General features: G+C 38.4%; 2 protein-coding genes across 5 annotated transcripts in view; both read left to right on the top strand.

Annotated features, from left to right (window-relative positions):
• Positions 1–889: 889 nt before the first annotated feature.
• POGLUT3 (protein O-glucosyltransferase 3) lies at positions 890–20,790 on the top strand. Of its 4 annotated transcripts, XM_060105610.1 has the most exons (9): positions 1,161–1,181; positions 1,348–1,470; positions 6,668–6,865; positions 9,100–9,386; positions 12,007–12,223; positions 13,641–13,837; positions 15,119–15,313; positions 17,118–17,222; positions 18,813–20,790. In XM_060105610.1, the coding sequence occupies exons 2-9, from the start codon at positions 1,464–1,466 to the stop codon at positions 18,936–18,938; spliced, it is 1,332 nt and encodes a 443-aa protein (XP_059961593.1). In that variant the 5' UTR covers positions 1,161–1,181; positions 1,348–1,463; the 3' UTR covers positions 18,939–20,790. The 4 variants fall into 4 exon arrangements, with proteins under 4 accessions (XP_059961594.1, XP_059961592.1, XP_059961593.1 ...); XM_060105609.1 differs by lacking the exon at positions 1,348–1,470 and having other exon boundaries at positions 891–1,181; XM_060105612.1 differs by lacking the exons at positions 1,161–1,181; positions 1,348–1,470 and adding an exon at positions 5,807–5,958 and having other exon boundaries at positions 18,813–20,789.
• Positions 19,482–20,947, top strand: part of C7H11orf65 (chromosome 7 C11orf65 homolog) — a 43,393-nt gene continuing 41,927 nt past the window's right edge. Inside the window, exon 1 of the mRNA XM_060105242.1 lies at positions 19,482–19,488. Coding sequence (XP_059961225.1) covers positions 19,482–19,488 — 7 coding nt within the window. The remainder of the gene's footprint in view (positions 19,489–20,947) is intronic.

The raw sequence follows: 20,947 nt of genomic DNA, 5'->3' as shown, positions 1-20,947 counted from the left end.
TGACGCTCACCCACCAGCCTCAACCGTGAGTTCTGCTACTCCAGTACCCAGCTCCTGGCTCCTCGCTTGAGGCTTGGCCCAAACTCAGTGGATGCTCAGCAAACACTTGTTGAAAGAAGGGAAGTTAGGGTTAGGGGATTAGGGAGAATGGAGAGAGTCACAGTCCAGTGAGGGAGACTGCTGAGCAGAAAACAAACAAGAGATAGGTAATAAAATTTGGTGACGTGAACAAAAGGGCTGGGAGATTTGGGCGTGTAGGGGATCAGGGGAGTGATATTTGCTCAGCGTCTTGTAAACCCAGTGAAATTCCTTGTTTGAAGGCATTTCCCTAAACTCTTCAAAGCTGTTCTCCGCTGGGCCTTTTCTCTGGTCCCCTAGCAATCACCACTGTGTTTGCGTCCTTCAAAAGACGGTTTCCGGGCCTCCCTGGTGGCGCAGTGGTTGGGAGTCCGCCTGCCGATGCAGGGGATGCGGGTTCGTGCCCCGGTCTGGGGGGATCCCATGTGCCGCGGAGCGGCTGGGCCCGTGGGCCATGGCCGCTGGGCCTGCGCGTCCGGAGCCTGTGCTCCGCAACGGGAGAGGCCACAACAGTGAGAGGCCCACATAACGCAAAAAGGAAAAAAAAAAAAAAAAAAAAAAAGACGGTTTCCACTAAACAGGTGCCAAACTCCAGCAACCAGAGGTGGGGGCCGGGTGCAGCCTCAAGCACCCTGGTCTCAGTGTCCGCCCCTCGACCCTGGTCCTCAACCCTGCGCGGCTGGAGGTGGGGGGTGGGGGAAGTGACGAGTCCATCGCGGACCCCCGGCACCGCCCGACGCAGTAGCCTGCGGCGCGCCCTCGCGTTCCGGCCGGAAGGGGGCCGGAGGCGGGACGGCGGGCGGCGGCGCACAGCCCGCCCCGGGGTGGGCCCAGCTTCGGCCCGCCGCGCTCCCGTCCCCTCCCCGCCGCAGCCGAGCTGGACCGCAGCGGCCCGGAGACCATGTGCCGCCTCCCGCTGGTTCCACTGCTACCGCTGCAGCTCGCCCTGCTCGTGGCCGCGGGGGCCCCCGAGGCTCCGGTCAGCGCGCCGCGGAGCCTGGTGTGGGGGCCCGGGCTGCGGGCGGGCGTCGTTTTGCCCGTCCGCTATTTCTACCTGCAGGCCGTCAACTCGGAGGGCCAAAACCTCACTCGCTCGCCCCCAGGTAGCGTTCGGCCGCGGGCCTCCCTCGCTCCGCTGCCCGCTCCCCTCCGTCCCCGCCGCGCGTCCCCGCCGCGACCGCGCCTCTCGGGAATCCGCCCGCCGCCGGCGTGGCGTCCTTCCCCCGAGTCCGGTCACTTCCTCTTCTCTCCCCATCCCCGGACCCGAAGGCGGGAGGCAGTTGCAACAAGAGTCTGCTGAATGAATAAATGAACTCCGAGGGCCCTTCCTTAGTTAACGTGCAAGGACTGACATTCCGAATGGATGGCGCCCAGGGTGTTAATGAATGCAGTGTGAGTCTCAAGTTGGAGATGGACTTTCCACCCCGGACTAGTATGATCTGTTACAGTTTGCAGGGAGTGCCTTCACGTGTTGAGTCATCAAGCCCAAAAATCGATCGGGTTACACTGTTTAGGCCTAATGGGTTTGAAACAGCTCCCTCCCACACAAAGGAAATATCAGAGCAGTAGGCAGAAAGGAGGCAGTTTTGCAGACTAGGTTATTTTCTTAGAGTTTTGAGTTCTTGAAAGCAGATTGCAGGAATTAGCGAAACTCAGAGCGCATTAGGTTTTACCTCTACCGAGGGTGGATATCGTCCTGAATCCCTTCTGCCCAGTCATCCTCCCACGTTCTCTTTAATATCTTACCTTTACAGCATCTTACAACTTGTCCCGCTAGTTTCAAGTTGTTGCCAGTCAGGATTTGATAATTTATGTCTAAATTATGTCTTGCTAACTGGCACCCTGTTTTATCAACAAAGAGACAATCAGAATACCCAGTGCCCCTTCCGCTGCCGGTGGAAAACTGAGTACTTTTTTTTTTCAGTTTTAGAAAGACTCTCCATGGCTCTAAGGATCGGAGGAAAAGATTCTTAAACCCAGATTCAGACTTTCACCATGGGGTGTATTTTCTTCTTTTTAGTTTTCTAAAATTAATTTTATAATGTTGTAAATGGGGGAGGACTTTAGAAAGAAAAGAAGATGGAAAACTAAGGAAAAAATTAATTTATACATGAAAAAGGAAAGTTACATGATCCAAAAGGAAATACTGTTAATCTTAATTTTAATGAAAGAACTATAAATTCAAATAAAATTCCATTTTTTAATCTAAAAATAATGGCAAAAAAAATTTTAAGTGGTAATACTCAAAGCTGCTAATGATATACTCTCAGAAAATGACCTTCATCCTCTGCTGGTTGTGCTGGAGCACAATTGGTCAAATGTTTCTGGAAAGTAATTTTCTCAACATATGAAGAGTCTTAAACATTTACAAACCTAATGTGCAAAAATGAGTTTCAACAGTTAGAAAATGTAATTTTAAAAAATATATATCATTTATGAAAAATGTCCATGCCCTTTTGAAACTGATAGGTGTCGTTTCAGGGGGCTCCAAGGAGCCTGGTCCTTTATGTCTCAACACAGAAAGAATTCAGCAAAAGGCAAAGTGATAGATAAGAAGTGATTAATAAGAATAGAACACTTGTGAGGCTTAGGAGTGGGCAGGCAAGCGTTGCTCTCCCCTGAGTGCTTAGTGGGTTACAGTTTTATAATCAAAGGAAGACAGGGGACTGGGAGAAGACCTTCTTTGTCTCTCTTGGGTAGATGTCACATTTCCATAAATGATTGTTTTTGTGTGTGTGCACAGAGCATGTGCTGGGGGTCATTAACGATGACACCACTAGGCAGGTTGTAGGCCTTATTCTCAGCTATTCTTTTATTGTTTTTAAGGCATCGGGCAAAAAGCATGTTTGGGGGGTCATTAACTTACTGAGCTCACTGGGCAGGATGTAGGTCTCATGCTACTATTGTTTTATTGTTTGGGGGCATGTCTCGTGCTTCTGTTGCATGATTTTGTTGCTAATCAAGTTAGCTTGATTTTGTTGTTAAGCAAGCCAATCTGTCTTTGATGCTAAGCAACTTGTTCTGCTTTATGAGTCAAGCAAGCCCACATTGTTTCAGGATTTTCCCATTACTTTCTTGAGTGATCATTAATCTTACTGTGGTCTCCCAAAGCCCCCTAAATTTCCCTCTCTATCTACAGTCCCCTAATGGGGTTTCTAAGCTAACGATTTGACTATCCTACTCAATCCCTTGTGACGTTGAATGAGGAAAAAAAACAATTTATATCTTTATTTTCACTAATGTCTGACTTAGATTATTTCCTTCTATTATGAATGTAGGCAGAACCTGTTGACACTGTTATATTCCCAGCATCTAACATAATACCTGGCAGAGTTGCTCAGTAAATATTGTAGAAGAAAAGAAAGAAGGGGTGGAGAGAGGGTGGTTGGAGTATGTCAAGATGGCAGGATACAAGTACTCATTTTCTCCTCAGTCATCCTCTACCTTCATCAGTAATGATATCTTCATAAACTTATCTTACCTCCTAGTTGTGTAGCACTTCAGTGTTTTGAACTGTGCCCTGTTTAATTTGCTCTCCTTAAGCATCCTGTGAGGTAGGAAGGGTAGATACTATTCTCTTCACTTTTCCTATAAGAAACCAGGTTAGTGAAAATAAATGTCTTTCCTGTGGCCCCACAGTGGATAAGGATCAGAGTCAAAACCAGATACCCAACCCTTTCAATATCTAGTTCAATGGTCTTTCCCTTTTATCAAATCACTGGTAATATGATCACTGTGAACCAGTTTTCACTAAGATCCTACAGAGCATCCATGGTAAGCAGGCAGCCAGACATTTGGGAGGATTTCCATGGAGCTTCAAGGTGTAACAAGTTGGCCTTCAGGGATTCTGTTCCCTTGGCCAGATGAAGTCAACACTTCTGTTGCAGCTGTAGAGAGCCTTAATAAAATTCCTAAATAACAAGGGAGGTGCTGACTCCATTGCACCAGGAATGTCAGAGGTTATTTCTCCAACTATGAATTTTGGGAACCTATATGTTAACATTACACAGTGTGACAAGTTGGATTCAGAATGGGCTTTGAAAGAAGAAAGATTCAAGCTGTGTGCAAATTTTGGCTCTACTACTCATAGGTATGAGACCTTGGGCAAGGTATATACTTAAATTCTTCAAGGGAGCCTTGGCTTCCTGATCTGTAAAATGGGGTGACAAATACCTTCCTCACAAGTTCTTGGAGGAAATAAATAAGAGAAAATGCATATGAAAATCTCAAGCTCAGGGACTGGCACAGTCCCCCTGGCTAAGTAAGTGAATTTTTAAAAAATGTGTTCTTTCCATATCAAAAGTCTGCAAAATTTCTGATTCTAGTGATGAAAGGCTTTGATACTGCCAACCTCCTTTTGTCTCCTTTAGTCAATGCATTCTCATTCAGTTAGCTATCTTTCCTAAGGAAGTGTGGATTTGTGGAATAGAAAAGCTCAAGCTGAGCTTGATTCTGTTCCATTATATTAGCCCCCAGGGCAAATGAGAATTCACATTCCTTCTATCTGAAGCAATTTGAAATGGCGTTCTTCTCATTTTCTCTTTTATGATGTTGGAATTGCTTATTTCTATTTTAGTGTGATCAATTTAAAAATAATGAAGTGTTTTTTTGGGTTTTTTTTTTGCGGTACGTGGGCCTCTCACTGCTGTGGCCTCTCCGGTTGCGGAGCACAGGCTCTGGACGCGCAGGCTCAGCGGCCATGGCTCACGGGCCCAGCCGCTCCGTGGCATGTGGGATCCTCCCGGACCGGGGTACGAACCCGTGTCTCCTGCATCGGCAGGCGGACTCTCAACCACTACGCCACCAGGGAAGCCCCAATGAAGTGTTTTGGAAATAGTTTTCTTTTGTAAATCCAGCTCCTTCCAAAATATCATATAGTCATTAATATGCTTGTCTTATATCTGTTTTGTTTATTTAAAAATCATAAACTTATGGAGAATAGCACTATTTGATAGGAGATAAGAAGACTTTTCTGTCCTGTTTCCAGTCTGGGGAGAGAATGGTGGAAATGGCTTTTTAGTCTCCAGACTCTGACTTCCTGATTTTCAGTCTACCATACCACATTGCCTTTCTGAAACTTAAGCGGGAAATAACGTAAAGCAATAACTTATGTGTTTCATTAAGCATTACAGGTAATTGACCAACATTTATAATAATTTCACATTAAGTTATTACTTTTTTTTATAAATCCCTTACATTTATCTGTTATAGTTCATTTTTTTAGCAGATGTCTTTCATAATTTTATCACACTTTCAAGCATCCTAAAATGAATGTGTTTGGTAATTATGTAGTAGCAATATGTCAGATACTACATTACTATTACTAAATTGAAAAGACTGAGAAACATTTTTTTCTGACTCACAAGAAAAAATAAAACCCTTGAAGATCAAAAAAAGTAGAAACATCACTCACTAGATTTAGAAACTAAGAATAGGAGAGACAAACTTTCTTCTTCAGTAATTTCAAAAATATATGTTAAATATGCTTAATACAATAAAATTAAAAAAGCAACTATACTACGATAAAAATTAATTTAAGAAAACAAAAAAATATGCTTAATATTTGAATATTATGAAATATGATAGTGTGAGATGAAAGACTATTTGATCACAAATTATTGTTTACTAGGACTGTGTATTTCAGAGGATTCACCACTTTTATTTTTAACAATTTCTTTGATAGGTGATTAACTGTGGTTAAGACATTAACTGATCTTTATTCTTAAAGCTCCTGAGGATCAGATCTGTACTGAGTGCAGGTATGTCCACTGTACTCTCCGAAGAAAGAAGTCCCAACATTTATTCCTGCAACAGTATTGTTTCAAAGCCTGAAAAGTCAGCTAATATACTGCAAAAAGAGAAGGGAAAGTTGCTAACTAGGTATTGTCTATCCTGGAACAGAAAACCCACAGAATTCTGGATTTGAAAAGGTTGTTAGATCATCCTAGTATAACTGTTTCATTTCAACTTGAGGAAACAAATTTAGACAAGTAAACTCTAGTATTTACAAAGGTATGTGAGTTTGTGTGTACGTATGAGTGTGTTGCATTTGTGCAGAGTCTAGTAAATAGCTATAATCTCTCTCTACTTAAGGAAATGGGCTTGGAAGTATATCTTGAAATTTGGGTTAATAAAAGGGAAATTTCTTCAGAATTGAGGTTTATTAGGAATTAAAAAGCTTGTGCATACTTTACAAAGAGTAAGTTAGATTGCCTTAGAGCTATGTCATCCTAAAAGTTTATGGATTTTTAACTACCTGGGCTTTTAAACCTACCCAAAAGAGAAAAGATCAAATAGGCAAAAAATTAATCTCTTCCTTGTTTTTTTAAGAATAATTTTATTCAATGATTTTGTTCACTCAATAAATCTTATTGAATGACTAAGGAATCAAATGTTGAATCAGATCCTTAGTTTTGAGACATAAATCAAACGTAGTTCCTGGCCTCAAGGATCTTCCAAACTAAAATAATTTTGTTTACCATTGATAGTACTGAAAAAATAACTTCTGTGTAAAGACACTTACCCAATAATTAGTAAAACAAAATAACCATGAAAGAGTAGAATTACTTATAATTTTTTTTTCTTTCAGGCCAAACACTATTCAAAGTAGTAATCAAATCTCTCTCACCTAAAGAGTTAGCTCGGATTCACGTCCCTAAACCTTTGGACAGGAATGATGGGACATTTTTGATGCGATATAGGATGTATGAAACTGTCAGTGAAGGGCTGAAGATAGAGGTCCTTTATGGTGATGAACATGTCGCTCAGTCTCCCTATATTTTGAAAGGTAAGTAATTATTACATAAACCAGAGCCAGCCTTATGAGTAGACTCCATGGCTTTCAGAATGCGTTATGATGACCTTAAAGTCATGTGCAACAGGGTAAACATTATATATGTATCTTCTGGAGCTCAATTTAACTTGATATTTTAAGGGAGAGAAAAACTAAGTAATTTAAAGCAATTTAAATGACAAACAAAAAAATCTTGTGTGTTTACCGGGGTAGTTACCATTTTTAGTACTCTTCATTCTTTTGCATAGATACATATTTTCATCTAGTACCATTTGCCTTCTACCTAAAGGATTCCCATTAGGTTTTCTTTTAATGTGAGAACGCTGATGATTAGTTCTTCCAGCTTTTGGATATCTGAAAAAGTCTTTATTTTGCCTTTATTTTTGAAAGACAGATGTCTTTCAAAAATTATAGGTTGACGGTTTTTTTTATCTTTTAGTACTTGAAATATACTGTTCCACTGTCTTCTCACTTGCATTATTTCCCATGATAAATCTTCCATCATCTGTATCTTTGATCCTCTGCTAAAGGTTTTTTCTTTATCAGTTTTTTTGAGCAATTTGATTATTATGTGCTTTGGTGTAGGTTTCTTCATGTTTCTTGTGCTTGGGGTTTGTGGACCTTTGGGTTTATAGCTTTCATTAAATCCAGAAAAAATTTGGCCATTATTTCTTCAAATATTTTTTCTGTTCTACCCCAGCTCTCCTCCAAGAATTCTAATTACCCATACATTAAACTTGAAATTATCCCACGACTCAATTATGCTCTTTTCATTTAAAAATATGTTTTTTCTCCATTTCATTTTGTATAGTTTCTTTTGCTATATCTTTAAGTTCACTAATCTTTTCTTCTATAATGCCCACTTTGTCATTAATTCCAGCCAGTGTATTCTTCATTGCTTGATGCTTTCTCATCTTCTTGAGCTTTTCTCTAGGATGCAGTTATTTGGAATTAGTTTGATCCTTCAAATTTTCTTTTACAATTTATTAGGCAGGCCCAGAGCCATGTTTAGTCCAGGGCTAATTATTCCTTACTACTCAGGCAATACATCTCTGCATACTCTATCCAACCTCTGTGAATTAGAATGCTTTCCAGTCTGGCTTGTATGAATAGGCACTATTCCCAGCTCTGTATGAACAATGGGTATTGTTGCCTCTAATCCTTATGGATGGTCCTTTCTCTGCCTTGGATAGTTTCCTCAAACATATGTATTGGTCAGTATGCGTTAAATATTTGAAGGGAACCTTGTACAGATCTCTGGAGTCCTCTCTGTGCAGTGAGTATGTCCTACAACTTTTAGCTGCCTTGATCTCACTGGACTTTCAGCTCTTGTCTCCTCAACTCAGTGAGACTGCTGGGCTCTGTCTGGATTCCTCCTCCATGTTCCACAACCTAGAAACTCCCTTAGGCAGTAAGCTTTAGGAACTGTAGGGTTTACCTCATTTGTTTCTCATCTCTTAAACTCATTGTCCATTGCCTGATGTCCAATGTCTTAAAAAAAATGTTATTTCATATATTTTATCTGTTTTTTGGTAGTTTCAGGTAGGAGGGTAAATTGGTCCTATTACTTGCCTGAAGTAGAAATTCTCAAGAAAATTGAATAACTTTAAAAAATTATTTTTATATTAAAATAAATATGGATATATTTTGAAATAATATATAAATTCTGCATAAATTCTTTTTTAAATCAGTCTTCAGGATAGTTTTATACTTATGTCTGGCCACTTTAAAATTATACTGCAAGATGCCCTTAGGTTTCATATTTCCTCTTTGAGATGTGCTGATGGAGGTAGTTTTAGGGACTCAGAGGAAGAGACCTTATCTTGTCTTAAAAAATCACCACCCCTACTACATAATCATGCCTGAAAAGTAATACATTCTCTTTTTCCTTGTTAAAAGGTAAGTTGTTTTATGCTCATCAGCCATTTATAACTCATTAGAAATAAATTTTTCAATAAATTGACTGAGAGTAGGTTATATTGGGAGAGAGCATATGCTATACTAGGTTATCTAGGGTGGGGTGAAAGGGGGATAGAAGGTGAGAGCACAAGACATTACTACTTTTACCACTTTTACCACTGATTTGTTTAGGGCAGATTATCCCTGTCTGGATAATCTTAGAATTTACCAAGAAGTCAACCCGTGCTCACAGCAGGGGCAGAAACAACTTCCTGTGTTGCAGTGACTGTTAATGGAACTTGGCATTGTATGTGTTTTGCTTTCCTTAGGACCAGTGTACCATGAGTACTGTGAGTGTCCAGAAGAGGATCCTCAGGCCTGGCAGAAAACTCTGTCTTGTCCAGCCAAGGAGCCACAGATTGCAAAAGATTTTGCTTCTTTCCCCAGCATCAATCTCCAGCAGATGCTAAACGAAGTTCCAAAAAGGTTTGGGGATGAGAGGGGTGCTATTGTTCATTACACGATTCTCAGTAACCTAATCTACCGGAGATCTTTAGGGAAATACACAGACTTCAAAATGTTCTCAGATGAGATTTTGCTGTCACTGGCAAGAAAGGTATGAGAATGAATTCATTGATTCTAAAAATAGTTTAATTATTTATTTGTAACATTTAATTCTCAGAATAATAATGGTAAAGAATGGAAATGGGGCCTCCCTGGTGGCGCAAGTGGTTGAGAGTCCGCCTGCCGATGCAGGGGATACGGGTTCGTGCCCCGGTCTGGGAGGATCCCATATGCCGCGGAGCGGCTGGGCCCGTGAGCCATGGCCGCTGAGCCTGCGCGTCCGGAGCCTGTGCTCCGCAACGGGAGAGGCCACAACAGTGAGAGGCCCGCATACCGCAAAAAAAAAAAAAAAAAAAGAATGGAAATGGATTCCAGGCTTGAAAATGTGCATCTGTCTGCCACCTGAGTGTGCATAATAAGTTCTTCACATTTATGGATATCTCTTTCCTTTAATATTTAAGTTAAATGGCTTGAGCCCCCATCCCAGGTAAGTAGGCCATATAGTGCTCTCCCGAGGTTTCTGTGAACTCCCAGACATTTACAGCTGCAAGGTGACTTCTTCAAGTTCCCCAATCCTGCTGAATACTCCTTCCATTCAGATTTCACTTTCTACAGCAATTTTCTTCTTGTCACCTCAAAATAAGTTGAACTGAGGACACATTTTCCTTGTTTTATCCTAAGTGCATTGCACACTTTATTGAATGTTGGGGTAACAGAGAGAGGTTATTTTGTGCCAATGCAGAGTAAGCAAAACAAAACAAAAATCCTAACATTTAAAAATAGACATCCCTGTGTTAATCAGACTCTCAGTCATCCTTGCCTCTGGGAATTTCTCACTGACTGTCCTTGATCTTCAAGTCTTGGCTTCTTACTAAATAAGACTGGGGCTTCTGTCTTTCAAAAGACTTCTCCACATCCCCAGCAACTCCTCCCCCAATCCCTCTATTCAGCCCCTTTCCACATTTGCCAAATTCCTATCAATTCCTCTTAAGCAGAGCAATTCAAACTGCCTTTTGTTCTTTCTTTTCCTGATTATGCAGAGTAAAGGATGAGGATGGGCATTTTTTACCTTTCTCACCCAGAAAGACCATCAAGGTAGTTTTCTAAATCAAAAGCCAGCTTTCCTGATATGAGTTATACAATTTCCCAAGCACATGGAATGTAGGGCTGCAATCAGTTCTTATTTTAAATAGCAGTTGCCTCCTACTCCCCATCAGCCCACTGAATGAGCATATGAGCCTATTATGGGCATCTGATCCTAGAGGCGGTTCTTTCTTCCTGGGCTACCATCAGTCCACTCTGCCCTGTATTTCTGTATCTTGTACTCATGTGGTTTTTAACTAGGAATGATTTTGCCCCTTAGAGGAATTTGGCAATGCCTAGGGACATTTTTGGTTGTCGCAACTGGGGAGTTGCTACTAGCATCTGGTGGGTAGAGGCCAGGGATTCTGCTAATCATTCTACAATGCACAGGACAGCCCCCACAGGAAAGAATTATCCACACCAAAATATCAATAGTGCCAAGATTGAGAAATCCTGCTTTACAGTGAGAACTTCTGATGTGGAGCTTACTAATGAGCTACTAAATGATAACAGGGAAGCACTAAGGTGAATAGTCATAGCCCTTCGCCCTTCCCTTTTGTTCTTTGCCCAGTGACTGAAAGGAGATCTATGATAAGTGAGACTCACCTCTGGTCTTTGAACAGCTCACTCTAGTGGAACTTGTTTTTGTTATTCAGAAGTGAGGATGGGATGTAAATACAAACAAATAATTGTACCACAACATGATAGGCCCATAAGAAAAGTAGGTACCCAGGGTTAAAATGTCTGAGGAAGGCGAGTCATAGAGGAGGTAACATTAGCTCTGAGTGTGAAGGATGAGAAAGGAGACTGCCAAGTGAAGAAGTAGCAGAAGGGCATTCTAGGTGAAGAGAATTACATAGTAAAGTGGGTGGCATTTTCAGAGAGTAACTAACGTTTTCTGGTACACGGGCAGATGGAAGATGGATTCAGAGCTAAGCTGGAGTAAAAGAGTGGGGCCTGAATTCCAGCCAGAGAGTTTAGACCTTGTCCTATAGGCTTAAATTTCTGTTAAGCTTAATAGTAACATTAATTTGGGTTTTAGAAATTTGGACAGTAATGTGGAGAGCAGATTAGAGTGGGGAGAGGCTAGAATCAGAACATCTAGTAAGGGACAACTATTGCAACAATCTAGGTAAGAGACGATAAAGGCCTAAACTAAGACATTGACCATGGAGATAGAAATGGATAGCAGATTCCAGAAACAAACATAGATGTTATAAAAAGGCTCGATAGTGAAGGAGAACGAGGGCTTGGGTCTCATTTTGTAGATTCTCACTTAAGCAGCTGGCAGAAAAGGTGCTTGAAGCCACTCATTCACACCTTTCTACAGTTTCCACATCTATAATACACAACAGTTTTAAATGCCACCTCTGAGCAGAGGTAACTAACTCCTGTTCAAGTGAATTGTCATGTACAATACTCACCCTTGATTTTCTGATACTACTGAAGACTGAGAGGCATCCTTCTCTCTTCTACTGTTTTCAAATTTCAGTTTTATCAGAAATATTTTAAAAGCCAAAGAACTGAAGCATTTAGTACCAAAGACTGAGGTCTTCCCAGCACTGATAAGCATTCTTTTGTTTATTTAGGTCCTTCTCCCAGATTTAGAATTTTATGTTAATCTTGGAGATTGGCCTTTGGAGCATCGAAAAGTCAATGAAACCCCTGGCCCTTTACCTATTATTTCATGGTGTGGCTCTCTGGATTCACAAGATGTTATCCTTCCAACATATGACATCACCCACTCCACACTTGAAGCTATGAGGGGTGTTACAAATGATCTTCTCTCTATTCAGGGAAATACAGGTAAAAGTCATTCTCTAAGAAAAACCTTAGATGTAAGAAAGGTGAAAGGAATGTCCAATCAGAGAGAGTATGTGTATATATTTAAATAACCATTGTTCTTATTTTCTAGCCAGGAAAAAAAAAACAGCACTCTAAACTCTAAAGTGGTTTTTGTTTAGGATTCTTCTAATCCAGAAATTAAAGATATGTGGATTCGGCTAGTAATGTCCAGAACCTACTGTAACTGAGTCTCCTTTGAGTTGGTCACTTGTAAATAACATTTGAAAATATATATTTGGTAAAACTATCACTTAACTTAATTCTGACTCCAGTGCCTTTATATTGCTGGATGAAATGAGAGAGAATTCTGAAAAATATAAAATTATATTCATATGTAAGAGAATTGTGATTACAGTATAATTTGGATATTACAACCTCCAGCACCATAAGAACTTCTCCTCTTCCCTCTTTCTGCCTCTCTTGATCCTTTACAATCTGAATACCTTTCCTCCTATTTGATGGCCTTAGGTTTATGGTACTACACACCTTTTTATTAAACCAAACTCCCTGAGTAGAAAAAACCCTGCCTTGTCTTAATAAGTCTCTATTTCTGTTTAGAGCAGGTTAGTGGACTTATTTAGTATACAAGTCTAGAGACTCCTTGTAAACTCTCTAAAGGTAATGGGAAATGAAAACTGACCTACTTTTTATTTGATAACAGCAAATTCCTGAAAAGTATGCTAAAATAGTAAAAAGGTTGACCCCCTACAGTTTCTATGTTTTATGATTTATCCCTTAGAACACTGACAGGTGTTAACTAATGACTTCTTTTTAGAATAATAGAAAGAGAGCTAAATTAATTCTTCCAGATTATTTCCCTACCAGGAAAGAGAGGATATAAATATATATGCATAGTTAAGTTATACAAAATTTATTTGCACTTAACAACGTATTAGAAAAATTCTTCACTGTGTTCAAAAGTGATATGCTCAAAATTCTGAGCAACCTAAGAATTAAAGATGTGTGGATGTTACTTAATTCTATACTTTGTTCTAGTCACTCTAAGAACAAAAGCCTAGCTTTTTTTTTTTTTTTTTTTTTTTTTTTTTTGTGAAGCACAAAAGATGGAAGAAACTAATGCCTTGATGAGTGAGACAAGTCATGGAATCTCTTTTTGCTTTGAACTTGATCCAGCATTATTTTGGATAATTCCTAATGTCATGCAATAGAAACTCCACTTTTTGAGTGACCTCTCACTAGTACACTAAAGGATAAAATTACAGCATATTTTTCAAAAGTAACATTTACTTTAGATGTGTTGATGATAAAAGAGCTTTAGCATCTTAAATGACAAAGGTAGATTAAAGACGATTATACTTACCATAATATAAAAATGTCAAATTCATAATTGTATTTTTTTATGGTCTCAAACCTCTAGGACCTTCCTGGATCAATAAAACAGAGAAAGCTTTCTTTAGAGGTAGAGATAGCCGAGAGGAGAGGCTCCAGTTGGTGCAGCTGTCCAAAGATAATCCACAGCTACTAGATGCAGGAATTACAGGATACTTCTTCTTCCAAGAAAAAGAAAAGGAGCTTGGAAAAGCTAAATTGATAGGTTTCTTTGACTTCTTTAAGGTATGCAATTAAGTCTTCCTGCATAGATATGAAGTGATAAACTTGTATTAAAAGTCAACCAAATAGCCGGGGTTGGGCAGATTTCCCCCATCTTGTGACCCAACACACACTTTCTTATCAGGCATAGGGAATTATGAAACTCATGCAGTTTCTTTTTTGTTTGTTGTTGTTGTTAACTTTGTCTACCAAATAGCTCAGAACTGTATTTAATACTCAAAATATAGTACAAGGATTAACCTAGAGTTTTGGTATATTTCCCTGTTTTTCTCTTTTTTGTATTTTTTAAAATAAACTGGGAATATAAATGTCTTTTACATAAAACGATCTTGTAAATAAAAAGAGTATGAATTCTATGCTAGTAAAATGGGGTTCAAGTCCTGCCTCCAGTCCTGCCTCTGCCGCTAACTGTGGGGCTTTCATCTCTTAGCACCTCTCTCTAATATGTGTGAGCCTGCCTAGCTCCTTCAGAGCACCGTATAAGGCTCAAAGGAGATAGAGGTGTGACAATGTGACAAAATCTGACTGGCCGGTAAAGTCCTTGGTACCAATTATTTAAGAAAAAAGTAATTACCAAATCTGTTAGTATATCCTGTTCCTCTCAGTGTGATATAATGAAGAGAGCATGGGATTTGGGCTCATAGAGGTTTATAAATATCTATGAAACAAATTTTATCATTAATAAAAAAAAAGAGAGGGAGATGATAACATCTGCTTCACATTATTATAATTGAATGAAAAGTGACTTTAAATGTAAATCAAAGTTTACTAATCCAACAACTATGTCCGTACCGTGTCACCAGCATCACACTAGTCCTTAGTCTTCTCCAGGCTTACTGTCTCCTCAACTCTAAAACCGAACTTCGAGATAATAATGCCTTCCTTTTTTATACTAACATGGGTATAAGGAACAAATGAAATAAATGAAAGTGTAAATTGTTATCAATATTAAGCTTTACTAAATATAGAGCTTTGGAAATAGTTTTCTTACCTGGTTACAGAAATCTGAATTTCCCATTACACAGACATAGTTGAAATAGGTATTCCTATTTCCTAAAATTATTTATTATCTTTAAATGTGTTGTATTTCTTAAAATTGGCCTGTTGAATGATACTTATGATTTTAATACAAAGAGAAGATGTGTGTTACAAAATAAATTATAAAACTTGTAAATACTAAAGTTGGGAAATAACTTCTTTATATTTAATGGTACAGTGTTGACAAGAAGCAGAAGTGAAACAAATGACTGTTAAAATCTTTGTTTGTTTGTTTTAATCTTTTAGTACAAGTATCAAGTGAATGTGGACGGGACTGTGGCTGCTTATAGATATCCATACCTCATGCTTGGTGACAGTTTGGTTCTGAAGCAGGACTCACCATATTATGAACATTTCTATATGGCACTAAAGCCTTGGAAACATTATGTTCCAATTAAAAGAAATCTTAGTGATCTACTAGAGAAAGTTGAATGGGCCAAGGTATGCTTTCTGCCATTTTAGTTTCTTTAGGCAATCACAAATTCACCAGTATTAGTTACACGAGTTCCACCATAACAATTTAATTTCACATAATTTAGTCAAAAGAAATGTTATTTTGTGAAATTTTTGTTCCCTTGAAATATCTGAAGAATCAACGTCAGTACAATTTTGAATACCTTCTATCAATATGTTTGAGGATTTTTAGAAGATTTGAAGTCCAGTGTTATACAGAATATAGATTTTTCTAAAGTATCCTTATTCATGCACACATACCAAATGCAAATTACAGATTTAAAAGACCAGGGTTAAAGTGCTTTATGCACAAGAAAACATTTAAAGCAATTATGGTACCCTTTTGTTTTCCCCAGTTAGAAAAAAAGGCACAAGTTCTTTTTTTAATTAATTTTTATTGGAGTATAGTTGATTTACAATATTATGTTAGTTTCTGCTGTACAGCAAAGTATATCCGTTATATATATACATATATCCACTCTTTTTTAGATTCTATTCCCATATATGTCATTACAGAGTATTGAGTAGAGTCCCCTATGCTATACAGTACGTTCTTATTAGCTATCTATGTTATGTCAATCCCAGTCTCCCAATTTATCCCTGCCCCGACTCTTTCCCCCTTAGTAACTATAAGTTCGTTTTCTATATCTGTGACTCTATTTCTGTTTGGTAAATAGGTTCATTCGTACCATTTTTGTTAGATTCCACATGTAAGTGATATCATATGATATTTGTCTTTCTCTGACTTACTTCACTCAGTATGACAATCTCTAGGTCCATCCATGTCACTGCTAATGGCATTATTTTGTTCTTTTTTATAGCTGAGTGATATTCCATTGCATATATGTATCACATCTTCTTTATCCATTCCTCTCTCAATGGACATTTAGGTTGCTTCCATGTCCTGGCTATTGTAAATAGTGCTGCAGTGAACATTGTGGTGAATGTATCTTTTCGAATTATGGTTTTCTCTGGATAACAAGTTCTTAATGAATCACAAGTTTCCCATAAAATAAGAACTCTTTTTTTAAAAAAGGAAAAGTATTAAAAAGCTCTTGTGTTTTATTATGAAATTATAAAATTTATCCTTCCATTGTAAGACTTTAGTTTGTTTCTGAGAAGCAATGTGGCTATGGAAATAACTGGGTGCCCCTGAGGCAGAATATTTTTGTGACCCTTTATAAAGAGTCAGAATTGCTTGCAAATGGCTTTTCCTGTGGGCAGCATGATAGAATATTAGCTATTTTCTAAAAGTATAATTAGGAATGCTGGCCATTCCTGGTACTGAAGGAACAACCTGTGGGTACTAATAACTGAATTTTTTATTACAACAATAATATAGTCTTTCATAGGTACCATTTTACAACAACGTTTTGGCTCAGTACATATTTAAATGGAGCTTTTAAGAGATGTTATAAAAACTAATTCATTCTATTCTAACTGTATTTTAATATCAGGCAGAGAGGATTAGATTAGGGGAACAGATGATGAGCCCTAGAGTTCCTGGGTTGCTAGGAAAGTACCAAGATAGTCATGATAGGGGCTGTATGTGGGTTGTTGCACTGGGCGAGGGGGGATCCAAACAGGTATGATTATTTCTATATAGCAGAGATTTCTACGAAAGTACTTTGTCTATTTCCATAACCTCATTCTCAAGTTATATTTTCATGTTTCATGTCTCCCATGCTGTTCACATTCAACCCTACATCTGTCCTACCTCACATTCACAATTATCTTTCTTTGTGAGTCACAGGAGTAATCTTCATTCATTGTTTCTTTTTAAACTTTTCAGGAAAATGATGAGGAAGCCAAGAAGATTGCAAAAGAAGGGCAGTTGACTGCTAGGGATCTGCTCCAGCCCCACAGGCTTTACTGCTACTATTACAGAGTACTACAGGTCAGTTCAGAGGATCCATCTGCTTGGTTAAGTGTCCTCAGACCAAATGCATGGCCTGAATGCTTGCTTCCTGGAGGGGTTCAAGAGTCAGTCAGCCTGTGGAACTCTGGCTATGCTGAGGCGGCAGCCTATGGAAAGATAGTGCTAAGTCCCTTTGTGGCCTCCATATTTTTATCTCCATTCAGAATTAGGAAAAACAATGCTTAGCGCCATTACAAATATAGAATAAAATCTCTGAACCTCAGAGAACATCTTTCCTCATATGGAAAATAGGAGGGTTGGACTAGAGATCATTAACATCCCTTTCTGCTCAAAATATCTACCTCTTTGTTCTCCTTACTACTTAAGAGCCACGCTTTTGCTATCAGTACAGGATGGAAAACAAATATTTAATTTGTTGTCTAAAACAAACAAATGAAAAATACAGTTGACCCTTGAACAACGTGGGTTTGAACTGTGCAGGTCCACTTACATGTGGATTTTTTTTAGTAGTAAATACTACAGTACTACACAATCCAAGGTTGGTTGAACCCACGGACATGGAACCATGCATACTGAGGAATCACATATATGGAGGGCCAGCTATAAGTTATACACAGATTTTCAGCTGTGCCGAGGGTCAGTACTACTAACCCCGACATTGTTTAAGGGTCAGCTTTATTTATAATCTAAAACCTTAGGGCTGAATTCTGAAGTACAGATATTTACTGTACTTCCAAGAATCCAAGGGTTGGTTCTTTGAATAATTAACTTGTGTTTTGCTCAGTAAAATTTAGCCAGAAGAGAAAAATAAAAAATTATGTTTTTGTTGTTAACCTAAACTTATTTTTCTGTGAGGCAGAAAAAAAAAAAAATTTCCTCAGATGCCTGAGGCTACTACCCTCTCACAGAAAAATTAAAATGATTAATTACACTATTTATTAGAAGCAAGCCTTTTCCTTAAATGAGTTCTTTTCCCTCTGCTAGTCTGGCTCTAATTTTAATGATAGGAGTTTCTCCCTCTGAAATATTAATTAGGTTCATGCACACATGTCAGTATTTTGTTGGATCTGACCCAGGACCAGGAATGTACAGCTAAATGTACATGGAACCACTGAACTGAAAAATCCAATGTATAGGAATATTTCAGTCAGTGGCCAAAAAAGGAGAGACATTTCACAGGCCTGTCGCCATTTACAAAGTGTGTGTGACTACAGGCCTAAAGGGGAGGATGTGTGAAACCACCAACTTTATTGTGAGATGCTTATCATCTTTGTTCACTGATTTGAATATTCAGCAAAGTTAATTATTCATTAACACATGGAGGATGAATTTGAGAGGTGCTCTTGTTCAAGTAGGGACATCCCGTTACAAGAGGCTTCTTTCCTATACATAAAATAGTGGATGGGGCTCCTTGCTAGATTCTGAAATATTGCACTAGTGCCTATTATAACTAAAGTTAAAAGGTAACTTTAGGACTGAGATAAACCAGACCTTTGGTTTTAGTCTGAAGATACATAGCCACTAGAAACAATAACATGAGGGGAGCGGGGAGGATTCAGTGGAATGAAGTTTGGACTAATCTTTCCATTGCCTTCAAACACATTCCAGACATATGCTGAGCGCCAGACCAGCAAACCCGAAATACGTGATGGAATGGAACTTGTTCCTCAGCCGGATGACAGTGCATCTATCTGCCAGTGTCACAGGAAAAGGCCTTTAAGAGAAGAGCTTTAAGTCAGCCCATATTCACACTCCTGTATATGCCGGCAACATCTTTCATGGCAGCATGCAGATAGAATCTAAGCTGTGAAGACTGTGAAGACAGCCTGGTAGACTGTATGCAGGGGACTGCTTCTCTTGGTGGCTTCATATAATGTGGATGGATAGAGCAATATTAGAGCAAGTATTACCAAATATCCTAGGATATGAATATCTTTTGAGTAAACACTGCTATTATCAGCATCATAGTTTCTCTGAAAAGAAAACTTGGGGATCACAGTAGATAGAGAGGTTTGCCAAAATATAAATAACTCTCTATGAAATTATTTACATTGTATTTATTGGTTTGTTTCTATCCCTTGTTCACTTTCCCTCTTCCCTTTCCAATGATGAAGAAAAAATATTTTTGCAGGGCTTTTTTTACCCCCTCACTGCATAACTTCTCCTCCTACAAGCTGCTTTTGGCATTCAGTAATAGCAAGTTTCCTCTTGGAATGTCTGATATGAATAATTAAGGAAGATGAGAATGACTCTGTTATTAAAGGTAGCTTGGAGACTATGAAGGGTAATTATTTTAAAGCTCATTCATATCTTTTTAACTAAGTTTTACCAAGGCCTGAGACAAAATTAAGGAGAGGTAGTGCCTTAAGCTAGTTAATTCCCAGTCTATCTGAGTTGGACACCCATCAAGGACAACACAGTTATTAAAGTAGATGACAGCATCCTATCAGTATCTTCATTATCTATATATTGAATAGATAAATGATAACTGTAGTCAGATAGGGATCTTTAATTCTTTTTAGTCTTTAAAAGGGATGCTTGAAAAACCTCTGCAACAAGCTGCAGGAAGCCTGGTATCTTGGGATTCACTAATAAGCTAACAACAAAAGCAAGCATCCATTCTTCACTGCACCCCTCCTCTATTTCACTGTGCTATATTGCTAAGATAAAAACTTTGGAAATTTCCTTTGCCTTTTAGGACAGGGTGAAGTCTTAAGACCCAGAAATTCATTACACACTCCTTGTAATACCACCAATATGAGATTCAATTCATTAAGAACACACTCCCAAAACAAGAAATATCCACACTCCAATTTAAAAATATTTACTCTCCTAATTGAAATATTTACCTAACCTGGAAAACAATGTAACCACTTTAAAATAGTCATATCTATTCTTTACTGAACATTACTAGGGACACAGAATTTTTTCAACTAGACAAAAGCAAAAGCACATTTAGTAACAGTGTAATCAAAGCCAAGTATCCATGGAAAACACTAATACCCACCAGTTGTTGAAAAGCACAAGTGCACAAGTATAAAATAAAGGGCAAGCTGTACAGTGACCAGATCCTAAGGAGGAGAGGGGTGTGAGGATATGTAAGTAAATATAATAACTACATTTGTCAAAATAAGCTATCAACATTTTGTTTTTATTAATAAAATGTTGGAAACACCTTAAATAGCCATCATGAGGGAGCTAGCTAAATATATAGCTATACATCAAGAAATACAGTACAACCATTAAAAAGAATGAACTAGCTCTAAATGCACTATCATGAAAGATTTCCATGACAGTGTTCAGTGAAAAAAGCAAGTTACAGAACAACACATATAATGTGAAAACATTTATGTAAAAAAATATATCCATGTGGTTGAAAGTTTAGAAGGATATTCACCAATATCTGAGGAAAATGGAGAGAAGGGAATTTTTACTTTTTGCCTTATACCTGTCTATGATATTTAAAATGTTTTTTACTGTAAGTATGAATCAGTTGGACAATAAAAATACAAACCTAAGAAAAGAAACTAAAGACACAAAAGATATACATAGGAAAATAAAATGGATATTTATATTTTCCATTATGCTATTTTTAAATCTACTATGTCTAGAATTTTATATCATGTGACACATTATTTACGCTTTTTAAATAAAGTAAATTTTCTAAATAAAATTTTGAAACAGATAAACGTTTTTTAAGAAAGAGGATTGAATCACCTATAGCTTTGGTATTTCTGTAACTG

This window comes from Mesoplodon densirostris, chromosome 7, assembly GCF_025265405.1.
Source record: "Mesoplodon densirostris isolate mMesDen1 chromosome 7, mMesDen1 primary haplotype, whole genome shotgun sequence".
NCBI classification, from domain to species: Eukaryota; Metazoa; Chordata; class Mammalia; order Artiodactyla; family Ziphiidae; genus Mesoplodon; species Mesoplodon densirostris.
The sequence above is the reverse complement of the archived record's forward strand: the minus strand, read 5'-3'. Positions and strand labels throughout refer to the sequence as shown.

What these genes read in the sequence shown, in the direction of transcription:
- POGLUT3 (XM_060105609.1), top strand. Translation starts at nt 980, where the DNA reads ATGTGCCGCCTCCCGCTGGTTCCACTGCTACCGCTGCAGCTCGCCCTG. An exon ending in GTCTCCCTATATTTTGAAAG is followed by an intron (nt 6,866 to 9,099) that starts GTAAGTAATTAT and finishes TGCTTTCCTTAG; the next exon opens with GACCAGTGTACCATGAGTAC. An exon ending in ACTATTACAGAGTACTACAG is followed by an intron (nt 17,223 to 18,812) that starts GTCAGTTCAGAG and finishes AACACATTCCAG; the next exon opens with ACATATGCTGAGCGCCAGAC.